Source organism: Pseudochaenichthys georgianus, chromosome 8 (genome assembly GCF_902827115.2).
Source record: "Pseudochaenichthys georgianus chromosome 8, fPseGeo1.2, whole genome shotgun sequence".
Taxonomy (NCBI): domain Eukaryota; kingdom Metazoa; phylum Chordata; class Actinopteri; order Perciformes; family Channichthyidae; genus Pseudochaenichthys; species Pseudochaenichthys georgianus.
In genome coordinates, this window is record NC_047510.2 from 23437975 (window position 1) to 23462373 (window position 24399).

General features: G+C 41.7%; 1 protein-coding gene across 2 annotated transcripts in view; it reads left to right on the forward strand.

The window, feature by feature from the left end:
- Positions 1–23240, forward strand: part of cyth3b (cytohesin 3b) — a 33209-nt gene extending 9969 nt beyond the window's left edge. Inside the window, exons 1-13 of one of the 2 annotated variants that reach the window (XM_071204193.1) lie at positions 4719–4799; positions 10528–10610; positions 11048–11112; positions 12455–12521; positions 12668–12786; positions 13211–13291; positions 13973–14085; positions 15508–15656; positions 16070–16181; positions 20044–20120; positions 20942–21013; positions 21179–21333; positions 22756–23240. In XM_071204193.1, coding sequence (XP_071060294.1) covers positions 4757–4799; positions 10528–10610; positions 11048–11112; positions 12455–12521; positions 12668–12786; positions 13211–13291; positions 13973–14085; positions 15508–15656; positions 16070–16181; positions 20044–20120; positions 20942–21013; positions 21179–21333; positions 22756–22828 — 1209 coding nt within the window. In that variant the 5' untranslated portion in view covers positions 4719–4756 and the 3' untranslated portion in view covers positions 22829–23240. Of the gene's footprint in view, positions 1–4718; positions 4800–10527; positions 10611–11047; positions 11113–12454; positions 12522–12667; positions 12787–13210; positions 13292–13972; positions 14086–15507; positions 15657–16069; positions 16182–20043; positions 20121–20941; positions 21014–21178; positions 21334–22755 lie in introns of those variants that run through there. The other variant, XM_034088358.2, reaches the window with a different exon arrangement.
- The last annotated feature ends 1159 nt before the right edge of the window (positions 23241–24399 follow it).

The following is a 24399-nucleotide window of genomic DNA, read 5'->3' on the forward strand; positions in this document are numbered from 1 at the left end:
TTTCCAGCAGTTTTCACTTGCTAGTGGAGTCAAGAAGCAAGAGGAAACGAGTCGTATTTTTTCAGATGAGAACAGATGATAATCAAATGTGTGAAAAGGAAAACTTTCATGAAATTGTATATACAGAGGAAGTACATAATCAGATCAGTTATGCCCCATGTTTTACTCCTATTAGCTGTAGTCTAGTAGCAAACAGGATTTTAGATGTAATGTAATCTTATTATATTTAATTAAATAATGAGTAGGACTGTTTTGGGATACAGCGCGTGTGAACTTGTGCTTTGTACCTCCACCATCCACCCTTAAACTCCCCTGATACAGCATTATATATACTTTAGGAGACAGGGTGCTCCTCCTCCTCCTCCTCCTCCTCCTCCTCCTCCTCCTCCTCCTCCTCCTCCTCCTCCTCCTCCTCCTCCTTCTCCTCCTCCTCCTCCTCCTCCTCCTCCTCCTCCTCCTCCTCCTCCTCCTCCTCCTCCTCCTCTCCTTCCTGCTGTCTTGGAATAACAGAAGCAGAAGTGGATCCTGTATGGCACCCACTCTCTGTCTCTCCTGTATCTCTGCTCTACTATTTCCCAGATTTAGCATGAACCCAATGAAAACAGTCTGTGTTGCTGCCTCCTTTGCAGTCTTTGTATCTCTGTCTGCTCACAGCCTCCACACCAGACTTTGGGCTGGCGAGACGCAATGGTTATTTCCTGAGTGAGTCACAGGACTCAGTTTCTGGAGGACGTGTGTCCTGACTCCTGACAGAGTATTCAACTTCACAGCTGAGTCAACAGTTTCCTTGGTAGATGTTGGATTGTGAAACTGCTGAATCCTTGGTCATTTAGAACATCTCTTGTATAGACAAGGTGTGAGGTTATTAAGAAATAGATGAACAACAGCTCTCTGAATTAAAGCTTATTTTAAATGTGGATAAAACCAAGGTAATGCTCTTTTCAAAAGCAAAAAAGACACCAGAGCCTGTTTTAGATATTGTAACTACGCAAGGAATAAAACTTGAAGTGGTTACCGGTTACAAATACCTGGGTATCTGGCTTGATGATTGTCTCACTTTTAAACTTCATGTCAATAACCTGCTTAAAAAGCTGAGGGTTAGGCTAGGTTTCTTCTACAGGAACAAGTCCTGTTTCTCGCTTGAGGCCAGGAAAAGGCTAGTCACTGTGACCTTTTTACCTGTGCTGGACTATGGGGATCTGGTCTATATGAATGCACCTGCCAAATACCTGAGCAAGTTAGATGCTGCGTATCACAGTGCACTGAGATTTGTGACAAACTGTAAAGCATTAACCCATCACTGTACCCTGTATGCAAGGGCTGGTTTGCTTTCACTAACTGTACGGAGGCTCAGTCACGGGTTTTTATATACAAAGCCATGTTAGGGAAACTTCCATCTTATATCTGCTCCCTGATCTCACGGAAAATTGTAAGTGGCTACTGCCTGAGATCGAATGCAGTGGTTTTATTAATAATAATAATAATAATTCCTTACATTTATTATAGCGCTTTTTCAATGACTCAAAGCGCTTTACATATACACACATTACACATATATCATACATGCAATGGTCAGAAACTGTGGACAATACCCACAGGAGCAAGTTCAGGTGAAGTGTCTTGCCCAAGGACACACCGGCTTTACAGACGCAGCAGCGGCGGGTTTCACCCCTTGATCTGATGATCATTGCACAGCGCACTGCGCCACACCGTCCATCTTCACGCCTCGAGTGAGGCGCTTTTACAAGTATACATTGGTATCATACATGTACTGTGGACAATACCCACAGGAGCAAATCCAGGTGAAGTGTCTTGCCCAAGGACACAACGGCCTGACGCAGTGCCAACTGCTAGGACTGTCTTAGGGAAGACAGCTTTTAGATGCGCAGCTCCTCTGTCTTGGAATAGTCTGCAAATTAAATGGAAACTGAACAATCTGGTGCCACTAAATGTTTTTAAAGCTCGGTTGGATGCTACTCAATCGGAAGCTATTGGTACCTGTTTATGTGGATAATTATGTAAATGATGCTGTATGATGTCCTTTTCTTGTTCTGTTTATGTTTTTATGTGTCATGTGGAACCTACTTGAACAGGTCTCCCTTGAAAAAGAGATCAATGATCTCAATGGGATTTATCTGTATAAATAAAGGTTTGAAATGAAATGAAATGAACAAGATTGAAAGACAAAAAAAAGCAGAATAAGGTAATTCTCAAACATTTAGTATCGCTGTTAACCTAAAGATTATATTTATCTAATAGCAGGTAGTACAGATCAGCATTTTTAAACTGTCTTTGCTCTCTCTGAAAGCGAATGACGAGGCAGGATCTAGATTAGGGGGTGAGATAAGAAAAGGTCTCAGTTTCTGACTGACATATGGGTCGATATTTATCAGCTGCAAAACTCTGTATTTAGTACAAATAATCGAGTACTGTGGTGTAGCGGAATGACACGTGAGGTAAGATAAACAATCATAATGAAAGACTTGCAGTCAAGCTCATAATTGAGCAAAGATCAAGAACAAGGGACCCTGCTGTCAAAAGCACTCAACTAATTTGTCTGATGATCAATGCGTATGATGGCCCAGAAATAAACCAATCAGAAGTTGTTGTTCAAATCCAAAGGGAAGCGGAAGCACTTCTTTTTGAGTGAAATTTGGCAAACGCAGTGCTTGTTCATAAATAAGTGACTGTGACTAGTGGGTTCTGTGAGGAGAATGTCATACTTCAAGGGATTGTGTTATAGGGTGTTTGAGGCTTTGAAGGATCAAACGGCTGTGTTGCATTTGATGTGCCGTCTGATTTTTTTGTGGTAATCTAATTTTCATTAAGGGAACGTTGCGGATGTCTCTCAGATGAGCTAACAACAAGTGACTGCTGCAGACTTGGAAAATATTCAGTAACATCTTTAGGGCCTGCGGTAGAAAGATTTTCAGGTCTTTTTGGGACATCGTGGTACAAAAACAACACTAATCACAGAAAGTACTTAAATACAAACATGACAAATTAATCAAGAAAAACTGTTTTTGAAATCCAGGTGGGTGTCGTATGGGATATTATGAAACAAGTGTTCCAAGAACTACAGCGTGGTTTTCTCATCAGCTGGCTTTTCAAGGCTGAAAGACTTCCTTCTTTAGTCCTTCTTGTAGAGACCCATGATCAGTTTTTTCTTTGTTTCTGCAGATAATGGTAAAAACGTTTCAGCCTCTTATGTTTTTAGTGTGTGTGTCTGTGTGTGCGCCATAATAGTAAAATGTTCTCCTGCAGACCCCCACTGTAGTCTGAACAACCGCAAAGACTGTATTGAGTGCGTTGCCAGGTGTTTCCTTTGGTCTGTTGCACAAAAAGGTACAGTGTAGTTGAGATCAAAATAAAAGTTACATAAATATCATCTTCAACTTTAACATCAATAGATAACTGAAAAACAAATCAACATTCCCATCAGGCTCAGCTTTAGTTTGTGTTTAGTGCTGATGTTAGCATTTAGCTCAAAGCAGCTCGAGCAGCTCTATTCTTTTTTTGATCTTGGTCCCACAAGTAATACGTCTCTTTCATAACATTCCTAACACTCCTACTACTCTAACAAAAAGTAAAAGAAAAATGTAAAAAAAAACTAGAGATTGCGATCTTTTAAAGAGCACCCAATATTTTCAATTCATTTCTCAGTCAATTGAAACATTATGTTGCTTGGTTTGGCTGGTCATGAAATTCCAATAGTGGACACCTGTTATACTGTCAAAATAAAGACGTAAATAGTTTTTTATGCATCTTTAAAATCAATGTTATCAAAGCCAGAATCATGAGGCAAATGGGTAACTAGCCCAGTGTTGTCAGTCTTTACTAATGTGAAGGAAGAACTGCTTGGAAGATAGTGACAATAATGGATTAGATCTGTCTTCCTTTTGCAGGAAATCACTGTAGATTCATATTTTCCCCCCCAGTTTCCTTTAGTTGTAGACTAGCAGACAATCCTGATTTACTACCTATTACGATATTGAAAGGACACAGTCACTGATGTAAAAGCTAATGTTTGTAATAATGAGGAATGAAACCTCATGAGAGTGTAAAAGTGATTCAGTAATCTGAGCACTATGGACTGGAGTGGATGCTTCTCCAGCCTCATAAACGTGTAGCTGATGCTCTTAAGGTGAGTGGATTGTATTTAAAATGAGTGCAATGTGCTCTGGGAGGTGAAATGCAGGACCAAACCCATTATTGTTGGCATCAGCACCCGCAAGGAATAGGTTACTTTTGATAGTGTTGCTAGTTGTGACTCTTCTCCAGGTGGAAAAGAGCTGCTGGATCTATGTGGGTGTCTGAAGAGAAAGAAAGACAGTTGAAGCAAGGGAGCAAAGAATTTTTTTTTGCTGAAAGAATGGATAAAAAAAAGGACGAGACTGGAGGAGGTGGATAGAGAGCTGGTTAGACCAGACTGGGCGGCTTGCAGTAGGAGGAATGTGGGCTATTTCCATTCCACTACTGTCATCTGTCAAGAGGCAGGAACTGTCAAAGTGTGTGTCTGTGTTTGTACTGTGTGTGTATGTGTGTTTCTAGTTTGTGTGTGTCTCTCTGCATGCTTGAAAGCTGTGAGTAGGAGTAACGCCGAGGGGGGAAAACAATTACTACACACCCAGCAGCCGCAATCTCACAAGCACACAAGCGGGAAACAAGCTGCTAAAAGCTCTAACAGCATTTCAGCTACAGTACTGACACACAGAGCACTGACCATAAGAAGGACACAGACACTTCTGCTGATGGCATGTCAGTCATCATGGGACCTGGAGAGAGGAAACGGCGATGTGGTATGTATCTCCTTCAGGGCATAAAAAACGAATTTGTCTGGGGAAAGTGGAATCGTACGAGGTGTCTTATTTTCTATTTCTACTGCAGTCCAGTGTAACAAAACAAGGTGTACACTTAAGTGAATGTTGGAGTTTTGTTTGTCAGTGTTTCACAGACTCTGACACACTTAACCTGGCTTTCTTACATCACTCTTAACTCGGCAGGGTTGCACACATATGCAGCAACCAAGCCACAATCTAGTGCTGTGAACATGTGTAAGTGCTCTCTAATTATCCTGCGGTGGGAACAGCCTCTGCCCTCCTCATGTTTGCTCCGTTGCTATTGTTACGGGAAGGATCCATCCTGACACACTCTAAAGACAAACACAAATAACAGACACATCTCTAATAAAAGGATTAACAAGAACACCCTGCTGCGTCAAATCTCAAAATATATTTTGCTAATGTTTTAGCTTTTGGACAGATAATGTTGTAGATAGAGTCTCGCCTGAGATGTACAAAAAAACGAACAAAACATACAATATTTCACAGCTCTCTGCAAATCCATATTTTGCTTTCTGTTTTAAAGTGGAGTTGCACAAAAAAAGGCTTGTGTCAAAATACTTGAGAATTGGGCTTTTGGGGGTTCTGTGTTTACTCTAATCTTGAGCATCCATGTTAAAGTAGTTTCATGACTCTAAGTTGACTGTTCTGCAAACATGACCCAACACCACAGGCGTATCAGTATGCAAAACCATCCTTTCCACTGACCTTGATGCGAAGGATATTGGAAAGGCATTACTTTCAAAGCCGTTTTGTCATAAGATTTTGAAATCTGCCAATAAAGGCCTGTGGGTCACGTCAGTCAGATCCCAATCTCTCCAGTATCTCCAGAAGCATTAGACAGTAGCTGTGGACTGGGACAGGGCAGTCATGTATTATTCAGGATCCTGAGCAGTGTTCAGTATCTGGGGCTTTAGGATTCTCCCTCAGACTAACATGTACCGAGACAGTGATCAGTGACTCCAACAAAGAACTGAATTGAGCTGAAACAGGGCCTCTGTTATCAGTGGCATGGATCATTGCATGTGATCTGTTTCCTTTTTATGACTGTCTAGGGCAGGAAACGTTACAATTAGTCATGGGATACAAACTGAATACTGTAAGACTTGAAAGATGGAAACGTTTACTTTACTGCACTTTGATATTATAATACTTTAATTAATCAGTTTTGGTTGAGATCTAATGTTTTGTATGTAAGTTACACATGTATTTGTTGACAGTGTAGGTAGGCAGACACACAGTGAGCTTTAAAGTGCCTTGTTTGTGAGCCAATATTTGTATTTCTTTATCATGTGACCAGGATCAGAAAGTATATTGCAGAGTTAAAGGATTACATTTATATTGTGTATTACTTCCTGCAATATTTGAAACTCATTGCCTCAAGCGGCTATAGACAGTGATTTCTGAACAGGGAAGCTTTGATCAATGAGATATAAGCACAAACAGTAAAATATGCAGGCATCGCTTTCCTGTAAATCCCTTGTTTGTGTAGCAATCAACTGCTTTCAGACTAACTGAAAGGCTCCTACTCAAGTCAATCTCATCTCACTTGGTTGTTAACTCTCGAATGTCCGTGTTGTCGTATCAGACGTTGACCCTAGCTGGACCCGGCTTGGGTCGTTGCTTGCTTTAAAAGTAGCACAATTCATTATGTCAAACCTTGGAAAGTATTAGGTATCCCTGCCCTAATGCCAAAAGTAACTGGCAACTGAATATGTGTCGCCGTTTGATGTCTATGTCTGGACCGCTGCGTAAAAAGGAGGGTTTCTGCCCCGTTACTTCTCTTCTTACTTCTATAAGAATAAAACACGGAGGATGGAGATCTCTTTTCTCCCCCTCTTCTCCCCGCTGCAGCCTAGCAGCTGATCTCAGAACACGCTCCCATCTCCTGCAGGGGGGCGTGGTCAGCTGCAGCTCACAGAATCAGCCCCCTGCAAAAACAGCGCTGGAAAGAGCAAATAGAGCGAAATGAGGCAAGTGCAGGATCTTTTTGGTATTTTGAAAAAAACAACTATATTTATATACTTTATATAGGTATGGCCCTACAATATATTGTTCAAATATAGCATGATAGGTGTTCTTTAATGAAATGTTGTTGACACGTTAGAAATTACGGTGAAGGGATTTTAAAGGGCATTGTATAAGAAATAGGACGTTACAATTTTATGACATTTCCTTTGATGAATCTGCTCTGAATGAAACTTGCACAGTGGCACTTGCTCATCCATGCGTGCTGTCAGACCTATTGGGGTTAAAAAGGCTAAACATGCAAGTTTGAACTATTATGATTATATATTGATTGTCAATGGAACATCAGCCCCCTGGGTAATATTAAATATAGAAGGTTTAGTGGTGTTGCATTGGTAATCTATGTGGCTGTGCCTAGGGTTATGGAGTGTTTGTATATATATATATAATTTTTTTATCAGGAGGGCTGCTCTCTAGGGAAATACACACGCAGAAACACACACTCTACATTCCTAGACTTTCACGTTTAATGCATGAGATGTCCAGTCTCGGCTGTACAGTAGAAGTCTTCACAATGATACACACACACACACACACACACACACACACACACACACACACACACACACACACACACACACACACACACACACACACACACACACACACACACACACACACACACACACACACACACACACACACACACACACACACACACACACACACCCACACACACACACACACACACACACACACACACACACACACACACACACACACACACACACACACACACACACGTACACGTACACGTACACACACAACGCAGGAATTATTACCCAAAACAGGTTCAGTCTCTTCAGACAATCTGTCCCATTCTCCGGTCCAGGCCAGCTCTTTCAGAGTAGGAGGGATGGAGGAGGTTTTTGTTGCGCATCACAGGTTGCCTGCAGGGTCTCTTTTCTCTACAATTACTGCTTTATGAGGCTGTTTAACTGAAGCCAAGGGAAGAGAACAACCGAGGCAGAGAGTGTGAAGATGTCTGCAGTGCCGGTATCTGTTCGTTCATCACTCTTGACTTTTTCCCTTTCTTTGCAGTTTGGCATTGAGAGCATCCTTTTGTGTCCTTGTTTCTTTCACACGCAGATCTTGCCTCTTAACAACTTTTCTCTCTTTTGTGTCCTATTCAACTCCGGGGTCCATAAAACAAAGTCGTGTTACAAAGACAAGGGATAAGCAATGTAAGATGCTAAGACTCCCAAAGAGTCACAAATACATCATGAACACATGTATAATGATGTACACATAATGGGCAAATCTGCTGAAACGATTGTGTGATATGATTGAAACCTTCTAAACAAATACCAAATGGACCTGGTTTGACATTTCTTACACACAAATGCAAAGTAATGGTGTGTGCACACAGTAAAACAGTACATCTTTCTGTTTTTTAATCTTTTCTCTGAACACACATACATTTTTTTTCTCAATTTGAAACATCAACGTCATGCCTCCACGGACAAATACTGTTCTAATCACATTTCTCCTTTGACATTATATGCAATCACACTTTATAGAATAAAAAAATTATAAAAATGAAAGAGAAAAATGTTAGGAAAGCAAAACCATTTGCAGAATCGGAGTACCTTTTTAATCGTCCCACAAAGGGGAAATGTGCATCGAAATGATCCACCCACACAGGAGCAACAACCTCTCTTCCACTTCTACTGCCACTTGGCAAAAATTACAAAAGATCAGTCTATATGGGATGGAATTATGTCAGCTGCCATCAAGAGCATTTACAACATATGGATCTATCATATAATAACTTTTCTTTATTGTAGTCTTGCCAGTATAATAACCTTTTTTGATACATCTTGACAAATGAAGGGTGAGTCATTATTCAACTGCACGATACTTGGTAGACATGGTCTTTATATTCCATTAGCATATTTCTCTTTCTTCCTCCTGTGCTTGTCTTCTTCTCCTATTTCATATTTTTGAAGTCGGTAGATACAGTGCTGTGTGAGAGAGAGATGATCACACACAGCCATCTGGATCCCTGCTCTCTTCACTGGCTGCTGCTCTGTGATAACATGAGCTCCAAGCTCTCACAATTTAATAACCTAATAGTCCTAATAGTCACTTTGTTTTACAGAGCAAGACTGAGCAGAGGGGAGGATTCAAAAAGTGTGAGAGAGATGCAGTAGATTGATAAACAATGGAGAGGATATAACTTTACTTTACTTTTTCCATTATTTACACTGGGATGTGAAACAACGGGGGAAATCGTCTGAATTGCAAAGCTGCTTAGCGGTATGATTCAGTTGGGGGATTAGAATCTGCTCTCTCCCCCACTTCAAGCACTGGGGTTGGAGGTGTGTGTGTGTGTGTGTGTGTGTGTGTGTGTGTGTGTGTGTGTGTGTGTGTGTGTGTGTGTGTGTGTGTGTGTGTGTGTGTGTGTGTGTGTGTGTGTGTGTGTGTGTGTGTGTGTGTGTGTGTGTGTGTGTGTGTGTGTGTGTGTGTGTGTGTGTGTGTGTGTGTGTGTGTGTGTGTGTGTGTGTGTGGCACTGGAGAATTACAATCTGGTATTGCTCCATGTGAAAATGACCTACTTCCTGTCAGCTCACTCTCAAATGGATTGCTGTTTTCTGATGTGTCGGAGGAGAGAGGGGGAGGTCCTCCGAGGGGTCTGGGGGGGGGAGAAGTTGAAGTGGCACGGTTAAATGAAAGACCCAGGGACCCGTAGTGTAGAATAAATACTGTCCTGTGTGTGAAGTGAACATTCTATATGCATGGCGTGTGTATTGTGTAGTCACCTGTGTATACAGTATTTGTGTGCTCGTGCAGTAAAACAGGCGTGTTGTGTGATGTGTGCCGCGCTCTCTTTGAAGGGTTAATTACCCCAGATGAAGGGCCGACGAGAGACTATCAGAAAGCCAATATTTGAGGGGGCGGGCCTCACCAGATGCTCAGCGGTCGGTTCATTTGGTTTGTAAAATTATTGCTATGAGAAACTACATTTTATATGGCTTTTTTCTAACACCTGCTCTATATTTACACTGTGCCGTGAATAGACATGAATACAAATGTTTACATATCCTTCATAATGACACTGTGAAAACAATGTATACAAGGTGTTTCATAATAATATGTTGTGGGAGGAGACCAAATATAGCGCCATAATAATAATGTTGCTCAGTATTTGCTGTACGTGTCAATAAACTACTCTTAGGTGAAAATATGTCAATATTGTCTTGGACTCAACATAATGTCGTCAGCACTTCGCTCTGAAAAAAGAATGTCCAACCATACAAATAATCAAAGTCTTGAGACGACAAATGACGGGCCTTTCAGAAAACTTTAGATTTTCCAGTCAGACCTTTGAGACGATATTTAAGTAGTTAACTGGCATTGTACACTAATAGATTATAATATTTTTTACTGTATGATTGAAGAATTGGTTAAATCCACCTGCCATTGAACAAAATATACATTAGGAAACATTGTAATGTATTGAATTCCCCTTTACTAACTTACCTGAGAGTGTATGAACTCCTCTGTTATGGTATTAATTCAGGTATGCACTAAATCCCTGTGCCTGGCTGGCTGATCGGAAGGTGAATTAATGTAATCCATCCTCATAAATGTGCGCCTCCCTCCCTCTCTTACTCACACATGCTCTTTAACTTTCCCTTCTCCCTGTATTTTCCAGTACCCCAGGACCTGTCTTTGGAGGAAAGAGATGAGCTGTCGAACATACGACGCAGGAAAAAAGAGCTTCTTGATGATATTGAAGTGAGTAACGGTCCAAGCATGATGTTTTTCTTTGTTATCGTAGGTAGGGCTGGGTGCTATTATCAAATGGTGTTGTCTGAAGACATACATGATGCAATACTGAACAAAGTTATTGGCATTAAACATTAGTTAAAAAAATGTATGAGTGTTTTTGTCCATATATCAGAAAAGACTTAAGCCTCCCAACTGTCCATCATCTTATAATGCCAGATAATCCTTGTCTGTCTATCTATCTATCTTACTATGGTTGTGTAATATTGAGTAAAACCAAATCACCCAGCCCTAATTATAAGGAAAGCTGTCATTAGGATGCCCTTAAATGGTATGTAACCTACATGATGAACCTCTTCAAAGCTGCTGCTCGATTTATGGTGCCTTCCGCTGTCTTTTTATTAGAATTATTAAAGCTCAAATCATAGTCGTATTTTTCTCTGCAGCGGCTGAAGTTTGAGATTTCCGAGGTAATGACTGAGATTGAGCAGCTTACTTGCGTGGGGGAGAGGTGAGTGTTTTACATTTTTATCATCAACTGCTGATTATCTTCTTGATTACTGGATGATTTTTATCAATAAAATGCCCACAGCAATTTCCCGAAGCCGAAGAGGACATATTCAGACGTATTCATTTTGCCAACACCCTCATAAGTTCAGTTAAATATTATATAAAATGAAATAAATCCGAAAATAATATCAATCAGCAAGCACATGTACCAGATCATTTTTTGCCGTTTCAGCTAGAAATGTTCCTTAAACAATTAATCAATTATCAGAATTCTTATTTTCTGTGAAATGTCATATCATAGTGAAAAACCAGCTATCATTATTTGACAGAGCCAATGGGGATATCTTCACTTTGTTTGTTTTTTCATGATCAACAGTGATTAACAGTTAACAGTGTGAAACTCCAAAACTAAACTGTGAAAATTAACCCATCCTCACATATGATTAGCTTGAATCAACAAATGTTTGGCAGACTGCTTGAGTTAAACCAATAATTAACTATTGTCAATGTTGTGGATTTGTTTCAGTCAGATTTGATCGATTTATTGACCAAATGTTTCATTACTAGTCCATTATGTTGTTATATTGCCTCCTCAATTGCTCCTCAAAGCCAACAATGTTTTTGCTCTGGTTGGAGCCTTACTGTCACACCTGTCCCCTGTATGTGTGTGTGTGTGTGTGTGTGTGTGTGTGTGTGTGTGTGTGTGTGTGTGTGTGTGTGTGTGTGTGTGTGTGTGTGTGTGTGTGTGTGTGTGTGTGTGTGTGTGTGTGTGTGTGTGTGTGTGTGTGTGTGTGTGTGTGTGTGTGTGTGTGTGTGTGTGTGTGTGTGTGTGTGTGTCTGTCTGTTAAGCCCTCTTTGTTTGAGGAGTGAAGCGAGACAGTCCCTTGACTAAACATTAGACAAACAGTCTGTATTCAAAGGCTCTCATTCGATTGGTTGATGAGGTGGAGTGAGGCCGTGTGTCTGGCTGTGTCTCAGGTGCAGCTGGCAAAGGGCTGTGGGCTATTTTGAGCACACAGGAAGCGTAGGGAGCATGCACCGACACACAAAGGTGGGGATTTCCCTGAGGGCTGCTTGCAAAATGTGTTTTTAAAGAAGGGCAACATCCAAATGGCTGCAGGACGTGTTAAACTGCAGAGGTGATGCAGTCACGTTTATCTTTTTTTCAGGTTTAACCCACTGTACTCAGTCTTTGTTGAAAGAGTAGTAGATAAACAAAGTCACTTATGCAACATCCTGGATGAACCCACCCTAAAGTGACCGATTCAACAAACAAAGCATCCTGGGGGTACCACACCCTTAACTGTCTTTAAATATATGTTTCTGTGTGTTTCTTATTGCAGTAAGACAACACAAAGAAATAAACAGATCGCCATGGGGAGGAAGAAGTTCAATATGGACCCTAAAAAGGTTTGCCCTAAATGAATAATTGTTCAAATCAATAAGACTGTTGCTGTTGAATCAAACTTTAATATATCTTAGCCATCCATCAGGTCTATTAAAACAGACCAAAAGAGGAAACTAAAGTGCAAGTGTGCACTTCTTTTTTAAAACAGGGCATCCAGTTTCTTCTGGAGAACGATCTTCTCCAGCACACCCCAGAGGACGTCTCTCAGTTCCTCTACAAAGGCGAGGGGCTCAACAAAACAGTCATCGGGGACTTCTTAGGGGAACGGTGAGCTCTCCAGTTTTTATCTCTGTTTTTCCTCCACCTCTTTTCCCTCTCTTTGTCAGATCTGCCCTGCATGTGCTTAGACCGGGGCATAAAGCTGCAGGAAATTGGTGGTCTGGATTTATGGAGCGGAGCAGCGGCGGGAGATGGTGCCAGGCAAATAACTAAGCTGACATGTGGTTTTTATCGAAGGGGAATCAATGGGGATAAACAACTGGGATTTCATGCAGCCTGCAAACACAGGGACTTTCTGCCTGACACTGGTGCTGTGACATGGCAGCATTTACTTTCTACCCTGATCCCCAAACCCTATGAAATCACTGAACTTCATTTCCGATATGAATCCCGTATTTACCGTGCAGTCTGTTTCTTCTGTGTCTGTTTGAATGGAAAGAGTGTAAATGGTGTGACATGTGTGACCCTCCAGGGAGGACTTTAACCTCAAGGTCCTCCAGGCGTTTGTGGAGCTTCATGAGTTTGCAGACCTCAACCTCGTACAAGCCTTACGGTGAGTTATCGACCAAATGTAGAAATGTGTTAGAGGAAATGCAGGTGCGGGTGTCTTCCTAAAGCTGCAGGAGAGAAAATGAAATGTGATCCAGGAAGTCCTGTTTGAGTTTTATGTTCTATAATCTGCATCGTCAAATAATCAAACTGAGAAGGGGATTTATGACAACTTCTTTGCAGGTATTATTAGTCTTTGCATTGGCATTCCCACTGCGTCAACACAGTGGTCTCATTTGAAATGAAGGGTATGATGGCATTGGTTTCTCGCAATGTTTATGATTTCAGGAATTGTTTTGTTTTAATTAGCACATTACCAATTGTCCAGTTGATGGACTTTGGCCGATGTGAGCTTTCTATGTTTATTTTAGTATTTATAGACTATGAATCGGATGTTGATTTAAATGCTTTTTACATGTGTGACTTAACATTAACTTTGATATGAAATGAACCAGGCAGTACTTTCCATAACATTGTTTTAGAAAGTACAACTTCCTGTTTAACAGTCAGTAAAAAAAGGCTTTTTATGTTGTAGCCAAATCATTCAGTTTGACGTTAAAAACCTTTTTAAACACAAACACTCTCGTTCTAACGTCAATGTAAAGAAAGTCAGCTTTTTTACATTTTCATCATATTTTATTATGATCTGTAACTCCATTATCCCTCTCTGTCTCTGCCGTTGTAGGCAGTTTCTGTGGAGCTTCAGACTTCCTGGCGAAGCCCAGAAGATTGATCGTATGATGGAGGCGTTTGCATCCAGATACTGCCAATGTAATCCTGGCGTCTTCCAGTCCACAGGTACCACTCACACACGCTCTCATACACACACTCACACACACTCTCATACACACACACTGCAGCAGACACATCAGTCAGACTCAGCTACTGTAGACAGTCCAGGACAAATAATATGGGCCAGCTAGACCACCTCAGCCTCAGATCAATGTTTCTGACTGTCTGTCTTACCTAGACATCTGGACCTGTTCAAGCTTCGTACATCTTTAGCGTGTCCATAACCCTGGAAACTCTTCTTTAAACACTGCAGAATATGAACACCTTCTGACTTCATAGGTATCTGCATTCAGAGAATCATAACGACAGTAGACCAACAGTCGTAAACATCTTTGTTCTGCAGCATAGTTAGCAGCGTCCTCAGTAATCGCAGCGTGATCACTATCCGTGGCTCCTGCAGTGATAATGAAATCGATCACTGGTCAATTTGGTCATTAGTGGCGTCTCGGCCCTTCGCACATGGTCTGCTGCTCCTGTGTGTACCGTCCGCGGGGAGCCTTGAAGAGGACGTGGGTGACAGCTCAGGTCATGAATATGAATGTGGTGCAGTGGTGACACACCCTGACTTAGTTATTGGTCATCTCTCAGGACCGATGGCTCAGGGTCATAAATTACAGAGCAGTGATGCTTACTGGGGCGGTTAGTGTGTGGATGGGATTGACGATGGTTAGCATGAGTTATGATGTGGACCCACAAGAATGTGTGTGTGTTTGTCTGGGTGTGTGTTCATGACTGCAGAGACGTCCAAAGGCCTTGGTGGGCTCCGATAGGGGGCTCTTTGTTGATTAAACTCTCCTTTTTATTGGGCAGAGTCCTAACTTGTGGTAAGAAATCTTTTGATGGATTTCTGTCTAATAAATCACAAATCATTTCTGCCATAATTTCAATACCATTATAATAAACAAGGTAAATACCTTCCACTGTAGAGCTCACGTATTGATAAGAGCTCACATTGTGAAAATTATTATTTGAGTGTGTGCTCTTGTTTTGTTATTTATATTATGATATCAATACTTTAGAAAAGACAAAACTTTTGAATTTAAAAAAGAAAATGTAGAGACTGCTCGGAATATAGTAATTTAAGATAGACCTAGTTACAAAAGATCACTAGTTTAAACAGAAGAGAAATCCTATTCACACAGGATTTCGCACACACACACACACACACACACACACACACACACACACACACACACACACACACACACACACACACACACACACACACACACACACACACACACACACACACACACACACACACACACACACACACACACACACACACACACACACACACACACACACACACACACACACACACACACACACACACACACACACACACACACACACACACACACACACGTGGGGTTGCATTGTATTGTATATTTCCCAATGACACATACTGTATAATTACCTCCACAGACACCTGCTATGTCCTATCATTTGCCATCATTATGCTGAACACAAGCCTGCACAATCCCAACGTCAGAGACAAGCCCCCCGTGGAGCGCTTCATCTCCATGAACAGAGGGATCAATGAGGGGGGAGACCTCCCAGAGGACCTACTCAGGGTAAGAGCTTTGACTTTATTAGTCTGTTAGCTATGACAAATGTATCCAATGTAGCCCGCATGTAGCCCTATAGGAATGTCTCTCTTTGCAAAGCAGAGAGTCACGCTTCACTAATTGAGATGTTGCAGCTCAGCAGAATTGCATATTCTCCCCCGATACTGATGCACATAATCTTTTGTGATCTCTCAAAGGAAACGAGCATACAAGCAAGTTCATCCATCCACACATAGTGTACGCTGATGTCTTTACCAAAGTGCCCTTGGTTTGTTATAAGTAGAACAATACAATTGGTTAAAGCTCCCAGAGTTATTCATCTAAGGAATGGATTGAATGTTTTGAGATAGAGGAAGTCTGGGAGTGTAAATGTGAACTTTAATGTACCTCTCTTTTTGTTTTTGTTGTTGTCTGTCCAGAATCTATTCGACAGCATCAAGAGCGAACCCTTTAAGATCCCCGAGGATGATGGGAATGACCTGACGCACACATTCTTCAACCCAGACAGAGAGGGCTGGCTGCTTAAATTAGGTTAGTGCTTGTGTATGTGTGTGTGTGTGTGTGTGTGTGTGTGTGTGTGTGTGTGTGTGTGTGTGTGTGTGTGTGTGTGTGTGTGTGTGTGTGTGTGTGTGTGTGTGTGTGTGTGTGTGTGTGTGTGTGTGTGTGTGTGTGTGTGTGTCTGCACATTCCCCCTGCTGAGTGAAAGACATCCTGGATGACTTTATTTTGTTACTCTCCCACTTATCCTCATTACACTGTGACTCTTTGCTCACAGCAGGGTGAGGTAAATATCACTCATGCTCTCTAACGTGATGTATCCTGTTTTAAATGCAGTGAAATAAAACAGATCATAACATTTTGTGTTGCAGAGAAAGATACAATTCATACACTTCAAAACAATTGTTGCAAGATCGTACTAAACTTTATTCTTTCAGTCTAGAGGCATAAAACTCATTGGGTGTACAGTATTTTGATTTATGAACCCATATGAAGTCGGATACACACTTATGCACACATTCACTGATGTTTTAAGTTGCCGTGTTTCTGCTATACTAAGTTGCAGAACTTATTTAAATATAAATAAAATATATATTGTCACTCAAGCAGTTGCTGTTGTTATGGTTTTTGTTTTATTATAAGCAGGAGGTTTTCTTTTTGCTTTGTTGCTTTGTTTGTCAGTAGGATTAAAGAAAGCTACTTGCCCGATCTCTAAGAAATGTGATGGAAAGGCGTAGCCTGGGGCGATGAGAGCCAAATCAACTTTGGAGGTGATCGAAATGAACCGGGGAAATGACATGCATTATTTTCCACTGCCCTTATGGGAGGTCAATGCTCTCCGTGTGCACTAGTTTTTTTATGTTAACCTTAAAGATTTGCATTGTTGTCCCTTGTATTCAAAGTTACATTAGTTCTTATCTGCTTTGTTGTGCAGTTATGAGTGTTACAGTAACAGAGTGCACAGAGTAGAGTCTGGTGGGAACCTGCAGAGAGTGACTCTGGGTTGTTTATTGCCTTGACCAGTTGGTGTTGATTAAAGAAGATTTATCTATGAGAAACTGTAGCCTGAACATCAGTAAAACAAGGTTACATGCTTTCCACTTGCCCTACACCCTCACACTAGGATATTCATGTATAAGGTGTGCGTTTCTCACCGCAAAACATTTGACAGAATGTGTGGACAAAGAGTTACAGGCATGATTTGATTGCGTGCACATCGACATTATCCTAATGTACTTTGGGAAGGAACACATGCTTTAGCTATTTGTTTTCTATACGTGCCAGTAATTAAGATGTGGTAGCATGCTTTCCTAATGAGGTAATAGTTTCTTTTGACCATTTTTTCCAGTTTGTTAACACATGTTTTTGATTTGGACCTCGCTCTGCTCTCACACCACATAAAAGAGATTCATTTAAGTATTTTTTAAAACACTTTTAATTGTTGTTAGAGATTGATATATTGTGAACATAAAACTGTTTAACAGCCAGGATACATTTCGTTAAAGGTTAAAGTGCAAACGCACTGCAGGTGATCAGTTTTATTACTATATTCACACACACACACACACACACACACACACACACACACACACACACACACACACACACACACACACACACACACACACACACACACACACACACACACACACACACACACACACACACACACACACACACACACACACACACACACACACACACACACACACACACACACACACACACACACACACACACACACACACACACACACACATACCATGTATACATCACTTCAGAGGACATTACATTGACTTACATGCATTTCCTGGAGACTTGTCCTAACCTTAACCATAACCAACACATGCCTAACCCTAACCCTTACCCTAACCAAGTCTTCACCCTAACATTAATGCTCCCCCTCATGGGGACCTCCAATTTGATTCCCCTCATGGGGACCTCCATTTTGTCCCCATAAGGGAGGTGAGTCCCCACACGTGACTGTGTAAACAGATTTAGGTCCCCACAAGTATAGTAATGCTAGGCCACACGCACACACGCACACGCGCGCACACACACACACACACACACACACACACACACACACACACACACACACACACACACACACACACACACACACACACACACACACACACACACACACACACACACACACACACACACACACACACACACACACACACACACACACACACACACACACACACACACACACACACACACACACACACACACACACACACACACACACACACACACACACACACACACACACCTGGCTCCGATCTGCACATTCCTCTCACTCTGCGTAGCGTCTCTTTAGTCTCATCATACCAGTGAGTACGATTGCAAATAGCCCCATTGTGGCTCACAGGCCTAACATGATTACATTCTGGTACGATTCCTCCCTGGAGCCATTTCCCGCACCAGTTCTCGCTATAATATTTCTAATTTAACTCGCTAAAAATAAACCCTTGAGGATGTGAAGGACTAAATGCAGGTTTTTTTTTTAGCAAATCTCTCTGTACACTGAGCGGAAATTTGGCCACGCTTATTCAATACCCAGAGTCTATTGAAATGTTAGGAAACCCGGCTTTGTAATTATGTGTGGCCGCATAGGCTCATGTGAGGAGGCACGAAAACAGGAAGGAAATGCTGCAGTGAAAAGTGTTGTGACCGTAAGGGGTGGTTAGTATTGAGAATAACTAATCAGGAATGTTAGGTCAAAGCAGGCTCACAGGAAATTATCAGAAAGTGCTTGTGGCATGTTTTGATTCAAGTTTGTAAACTTAGCATTAGATTGTCTTTCTCACAGCTCACATGCACACACATCATACGTTTTCCTCTAACGCTGCAGTCACTGCCAGAGGCTGAATCCCGCGTCAAACCAACTTGTTCAAATCAAATCAAATCAAGTTTTATTTATATAACACATTTATAAACGATTTTTGGTGGAGCCAAAGTGCTGTACATACATGGATGTACAGGACATTAGCGCTCGCTCTCAGTCTTTGCTTTTTTTTGTATGTAGTTTGCAGAAACCAACACGTTGCTCAGTGTGTGTGTTTTTGGGCTTATGTCTACATGTGTGCTCCTTCAGGGGTGCTTTAGGTGCCGCATTAGGTTCATATCAAGTTCTGTTTGCTCACCGCTCCTTACAGCCAATGGGCTTTCATCCTGTTGCCTTTTAAAAATGAATAAGCAAAGTCAGCAATAATGTATCAGTTGCGTGAGTCATCATTTAACAAAGCTGCGAGTTAGAAGAGATAGTGATGGTTGATTGTAGTCACCTACTATTACATTCTCTCTAAACTGTCTTGCCTGTATACTTTGGAAAGTGACCCTCTCTTTATTGCACGTTGACATTTGCACATGCAACCTCATCATAAAATCAAAAAAGCAGCACACAATATTAAACTGTGTTTGAAAGTATGAAACCCTCCTTTATGTGTAGGCTTGGTCATATGCATAGATACATAAACTGTTGAAACTTCAAGCTTCAATGGCGTGTCCTGGGCATTAATCACATTTAAGTATCAATGTGTGTCTAATCGCCAGGATCATGTGGTTGATGGGGAGCAGCCTTTCTTACACAGGAAATTCAATTATAGCAGTGAGCTAATGAACAAACATGTTGAAGCAGTTATTTAAAGTGCTTTGTTTGGTCTTTTTTCATGGTTTATAACGGGGCAGGCGGTCTGTGCGAGAGAAAAAAAGACATAAAGTAATAATTCATAAGATCTATATAATGCATACAAAATAACCGAGTGGATGGTGGTGGGCTTCGTTACTGCGTGTCACATCCCGGCTCTTTTTCCTGATGGGAGACAGCCAGTCTGTCACTGTGGCATTTGTGTGACTTCCTGTCTCCTCTTCCTCTTCCTGTCAGGGGGCCGAGTGAAAACCTGGAAGCGAAGGTGGTTCATCCTGACTGACAACTGCCTCTACTACTTCGAATACACAACTGTGAGTGTTGCATGATTATGTTTTGATCTGTGAAGAGCCTCTCTGGGTCTCTAAAGATGATGACTTGAAGAAGATAAATGTAATGAATATTGCGGGGTTTCCAAATCCAGATGGGGGGACGATTCTGAATTTCGGGATGCCATAACAAACACTTGTATTGTAATACATATTGTGTAAAACAAGGGAATTTAACCTGCCGATAGCCTGTTTAGCAATGCTTTGATGTTAGTCAGTTGACGTTAATAATGCCCCAGTACATGTGGAAAATTACCCCCAAAAAGTACTTGGATCAGCCCTCTGTGTGTTTTCATTTGCATTTTTGTCTTTATAGTGTCCCCTTGTGAGTTGGTATTTGTCTATCCGTGTCACTTTGTAAGAATAAGTGTAAATGTGCCTCGTTGAAGATCTTTATCATTGCCTGCGTGTCCCCGCTAGCTGCTACATCAGCACTGTCCTCTCTCTACCCTGGTATTATCCTGCAGGACACTATCATTATGTCCCGTCCTCTGGTCTGACTGCTCCACACAAACATTATCTGCTCCGTTAAAGAGCAGCAAGGATAAGAGGAGGATGAGGGGGGGGGGGCAAGGTTGATTTCCATGCTGGCAAAACATGTCACATATGATTTTATCCTTTTTCCACTGCTCTATTTTCATCTTTCCTTTTGTTAGTCAGATTCCTTATTTTTTCATCCATGCCACCTTTCTGATATTCTTTCTTGATTGCTTGCTTTTTTCTGCCGTTTATTAAACTCTCTTTTTGTATTTACTTGGTTGTTTTTCTTCTTCCACGTTTCTCCTTTTTCCACGTTTCTCCTTTAGGACAAAGAGCCTCGTGGGATTATCCCGCTGGAGAATCTGAGCATCAGGGAGGTGGAGGAGCCCAGGAAACCTGTGAGTGTTGCCTCTTTAAAGAGCTCACCTGTAGATCATATGTCAAGAGTCTATTCTCCTCTGTTATAGTGTTCATTGGATGTCTAAAGTACAGGTATTGGTCAGTGTGCTGTGAACTCTAACAGTATTACATAATCGAAGCCCTTCTCTTTGTCCGCTCTCCAGAACTGTTTCGAGCTCTATAAACCTAACCACAAGGGCCAGGTAATCAAAGCCTGCAAGACGGAGGCAGATGGGCGTGTCGTCGAGGGAAACCACGTGGTGTACAGGATATCAGCGCCCACGCCGGAAGAGAAAGAGGAGTGGATTAAATCCATCAAGTAAGACTCGCACAAGCACGCTTAAAGCAAATGTTTGACATTAACATTTTTCTTTTTTATACAAATATTAACTATAAAAATAAACCTTTCTTAAAAGCTCAAGTAAAAAAAAACATGTTCACCACCTGAGCATCCCAAAATCAAATCTGGACTAAAAGGATCCAGACAATACGCTGACTTATATAATGAACATGTCATTAAAAGCTTTGATTGAAACAGTAAAACAACAAAGGTATGTTTTCCTCCTGTCAGATACCATACATACTGGGGCTCTCAGGAATATTAACCTTGCTGTGGGTGACCTAAATGCTGCTCTGTAATCACCTGCATAAAGATGGTGCAATGTCAAAGAGAGTTGGCTCAGCAGAACAGAACACTTGTATACTGTAATATAGTGCAATCCCCCCTCCTCCATACTCTCAGTGAATATTAGCTGGGGAAACGTTGTGGGATTAGTCACTGATATAGCAGCCCAGGGGTGAGCCAGCAAACCCAGTAAATGTATCCAGGAGAGGAAGATCCAAACTGGGCTGACGCACTGGCATCCTCCGAGGATAACGAGTTGCAGCTTGTGCTTCTCCAGAGGGGTCCAAAAGGATCTTTGGAGATAAAAGGCGTTTTATGGAAATGATGCTTTACCCCTCTCTTCTTAAGTGATGAGATGATCACAGAGGTGCATCGGCATGCTTGAGTCACACACACACACAGATGATGGTGGACCGATGGAAACAGTGGACTCAGAAATAAAAGTATTCTGTCCCATTCCATTAGATATATTACATATTTGTAAAGACAGAGATAGAGGGAATGTTGTTTGGAATTAGTCACAGCAGCCTTACTCCACAGAGGAGTTTTTGTTTCATGAAATTGGGTTCTGCAAATGGACAATGAGCATTACGAAACTCATTCTTCTGCGTGTGGGGTTGCAAAGAGAATCTGAGATATCCGCAATGGGGGGTTGAGCCTCGTCTTGCTCTGTGCTGGTGCTAACAGGATTGAGCAGCCGTGAAACTGGGCTCCTCAGAAGAGCCCAAATGGCTTCCTGACGCACTTGCTCTCATTGTGCGCTGGCTTTCCATCTTTAAAAAAAAGGGAGAGGGAGAATGCTGAAGAGCCAATCATCTTGAGCCCTCATTCAGACCTGCAGAATAGCGGGAGGAGTGTGTGTGTTTTTATTATGAGTTCTGGAGGATGTTCCAGCTGATCGGAGTACCAAGAAAAAACTTGGGAGGGGGGTGTTCCTCTTCAGAAACCATGGAAACCAAACTAGGTCACTGCACAAACTTTAATTTTTTTGATCTAGTTTAGGCAGGGGTTTGTATAAATGTGCCTACATTTCCATATCAAAGATGCTCGAGTCCCTTCTCTCATGTGACCTTATTATTTATTTCATCACTGTCCTTTGATTGGCTTCTTCTCCAGGGCCAGCATCAGCAAAGACCCTTTCTACGACATGCTGGCCACCAGGAAGAGACGCATCGCCAACAAGAAGTGAAAAGGGACAATCTTCTCAACCTCCAGCTCCTCCATCTTTCTCTCCCACACATAAACTACACACGCTGAGAAGCTGGTTCACAAAAAAAGACCCTGGATATGAACCTCAGTTTCTCCCCTGGACGGTGTGCACTGCTGGGGAGACACCCCACTGCTGAGGGGACAGCAGAGTTTCAGGAAACTCAAATGTGTGGACTCTTGCCTGGAGCAACACATGAACAACCAACAGCCAGTTTGTTTCTCCTCCATATCATACACACCCCCCTACCTCCCCCTCTCATGGCCATCACATGTTCTAGGTCTCTCTAAAGCACAACTGCCATGTTTCAGGTGCACATGCATGCATGTGGATTATTATAGACAAGTGTGTGTGTGTGTGTGTGTGTGTGTGTGTGTGTGTGTGTGTGTGTGTGTGTGTGTGTGTGTGTGTGTGTGTGTGTGTGTGTGTGTGTGTGTGTGTGTGTGTGTGTGTGTGTGTGTGTGTGTGTGTGTGTGTGTGTGTGTGTGTGTGTGTGTGTTTGCAGCAGTGTGCATGCTATCAATGCACACAGAGTCTACATTATGTAAGTGATGCGTTACCTCCACTGTGCTTTATGAGAAAGTTGTTGTCATTCCAAATCAGAGTTCAGATGCATGGAGCTGCACAGGGAATGGAATGTGAGGATGAATTAAGACGTTTTGAGGATAAAGGGTGGAAATAGGAGACAGATGTAAACATGTGGGAGGTGGTGGGTGGATCATTGCAGCGTAACCTCACCCGGACCATGTCATCTCACTCTGGATTCTTCTCTCCCGGTGCCATGGCTGAAGCCCTGCTGGGAGTAACCTCAGAAAACAGCGGTGGCTTACATTTAGGTTCCTAACACCGCATTACAGTCTTGAGTCAGCTGAGCTGATCTTTTATTTTTATTTACATGGAGCAGAGAATTTTGAAAAGTGCATACTTTTTATTTTAGTTGAGTAGAAAAGGAGCTTTTGCCGATGCTTGAGATTAAACCTTGCTCTTTGGGAGTAAATGTGTAATCCTTAAGATTGTATTCCTGGTCCATTTGAAATCCCAACCATCATTAATGTTAGTGACATCAAGTGGGGTTTAAAAGTGCAGCTAACAGACTATTAGAAGTCACTTTGTCAGAATGTGTAACTAAATTGTATGTAAAGGCTGCAAGGCGGTCTCCACCAGCACCAATGAAAACTGACATTTAGATTGGCTATTGCAGACTCAATGCTGACCAGAGAAAAAGACCAATATGATCTTAAGGATTTGAACTTTTACAAGTCGACTGGGTAGGTTTTATTTATGGCTGTGCAATGACCCAGAATGGTACCAGTCCAATTAAGCTTTTGTTCCTCTCTTGTCTTTGGCCTGTCAGTGAAGGTCGTGTTGTTGTGATCCTATTTGCATTTGGTTTGTAATCCTATTAATTCCTTGCTTGCTTTTGTGTTCCTCTTTACAGGTATATAAATAATTAAGTTATGTATGTGTATATATAATGTATAGGTTTTCTGGTCTCTTTGTTGTAGTATGCACACTCTGTGTACCATGTTTGAGCCTTCAGGCACACGTTTTGC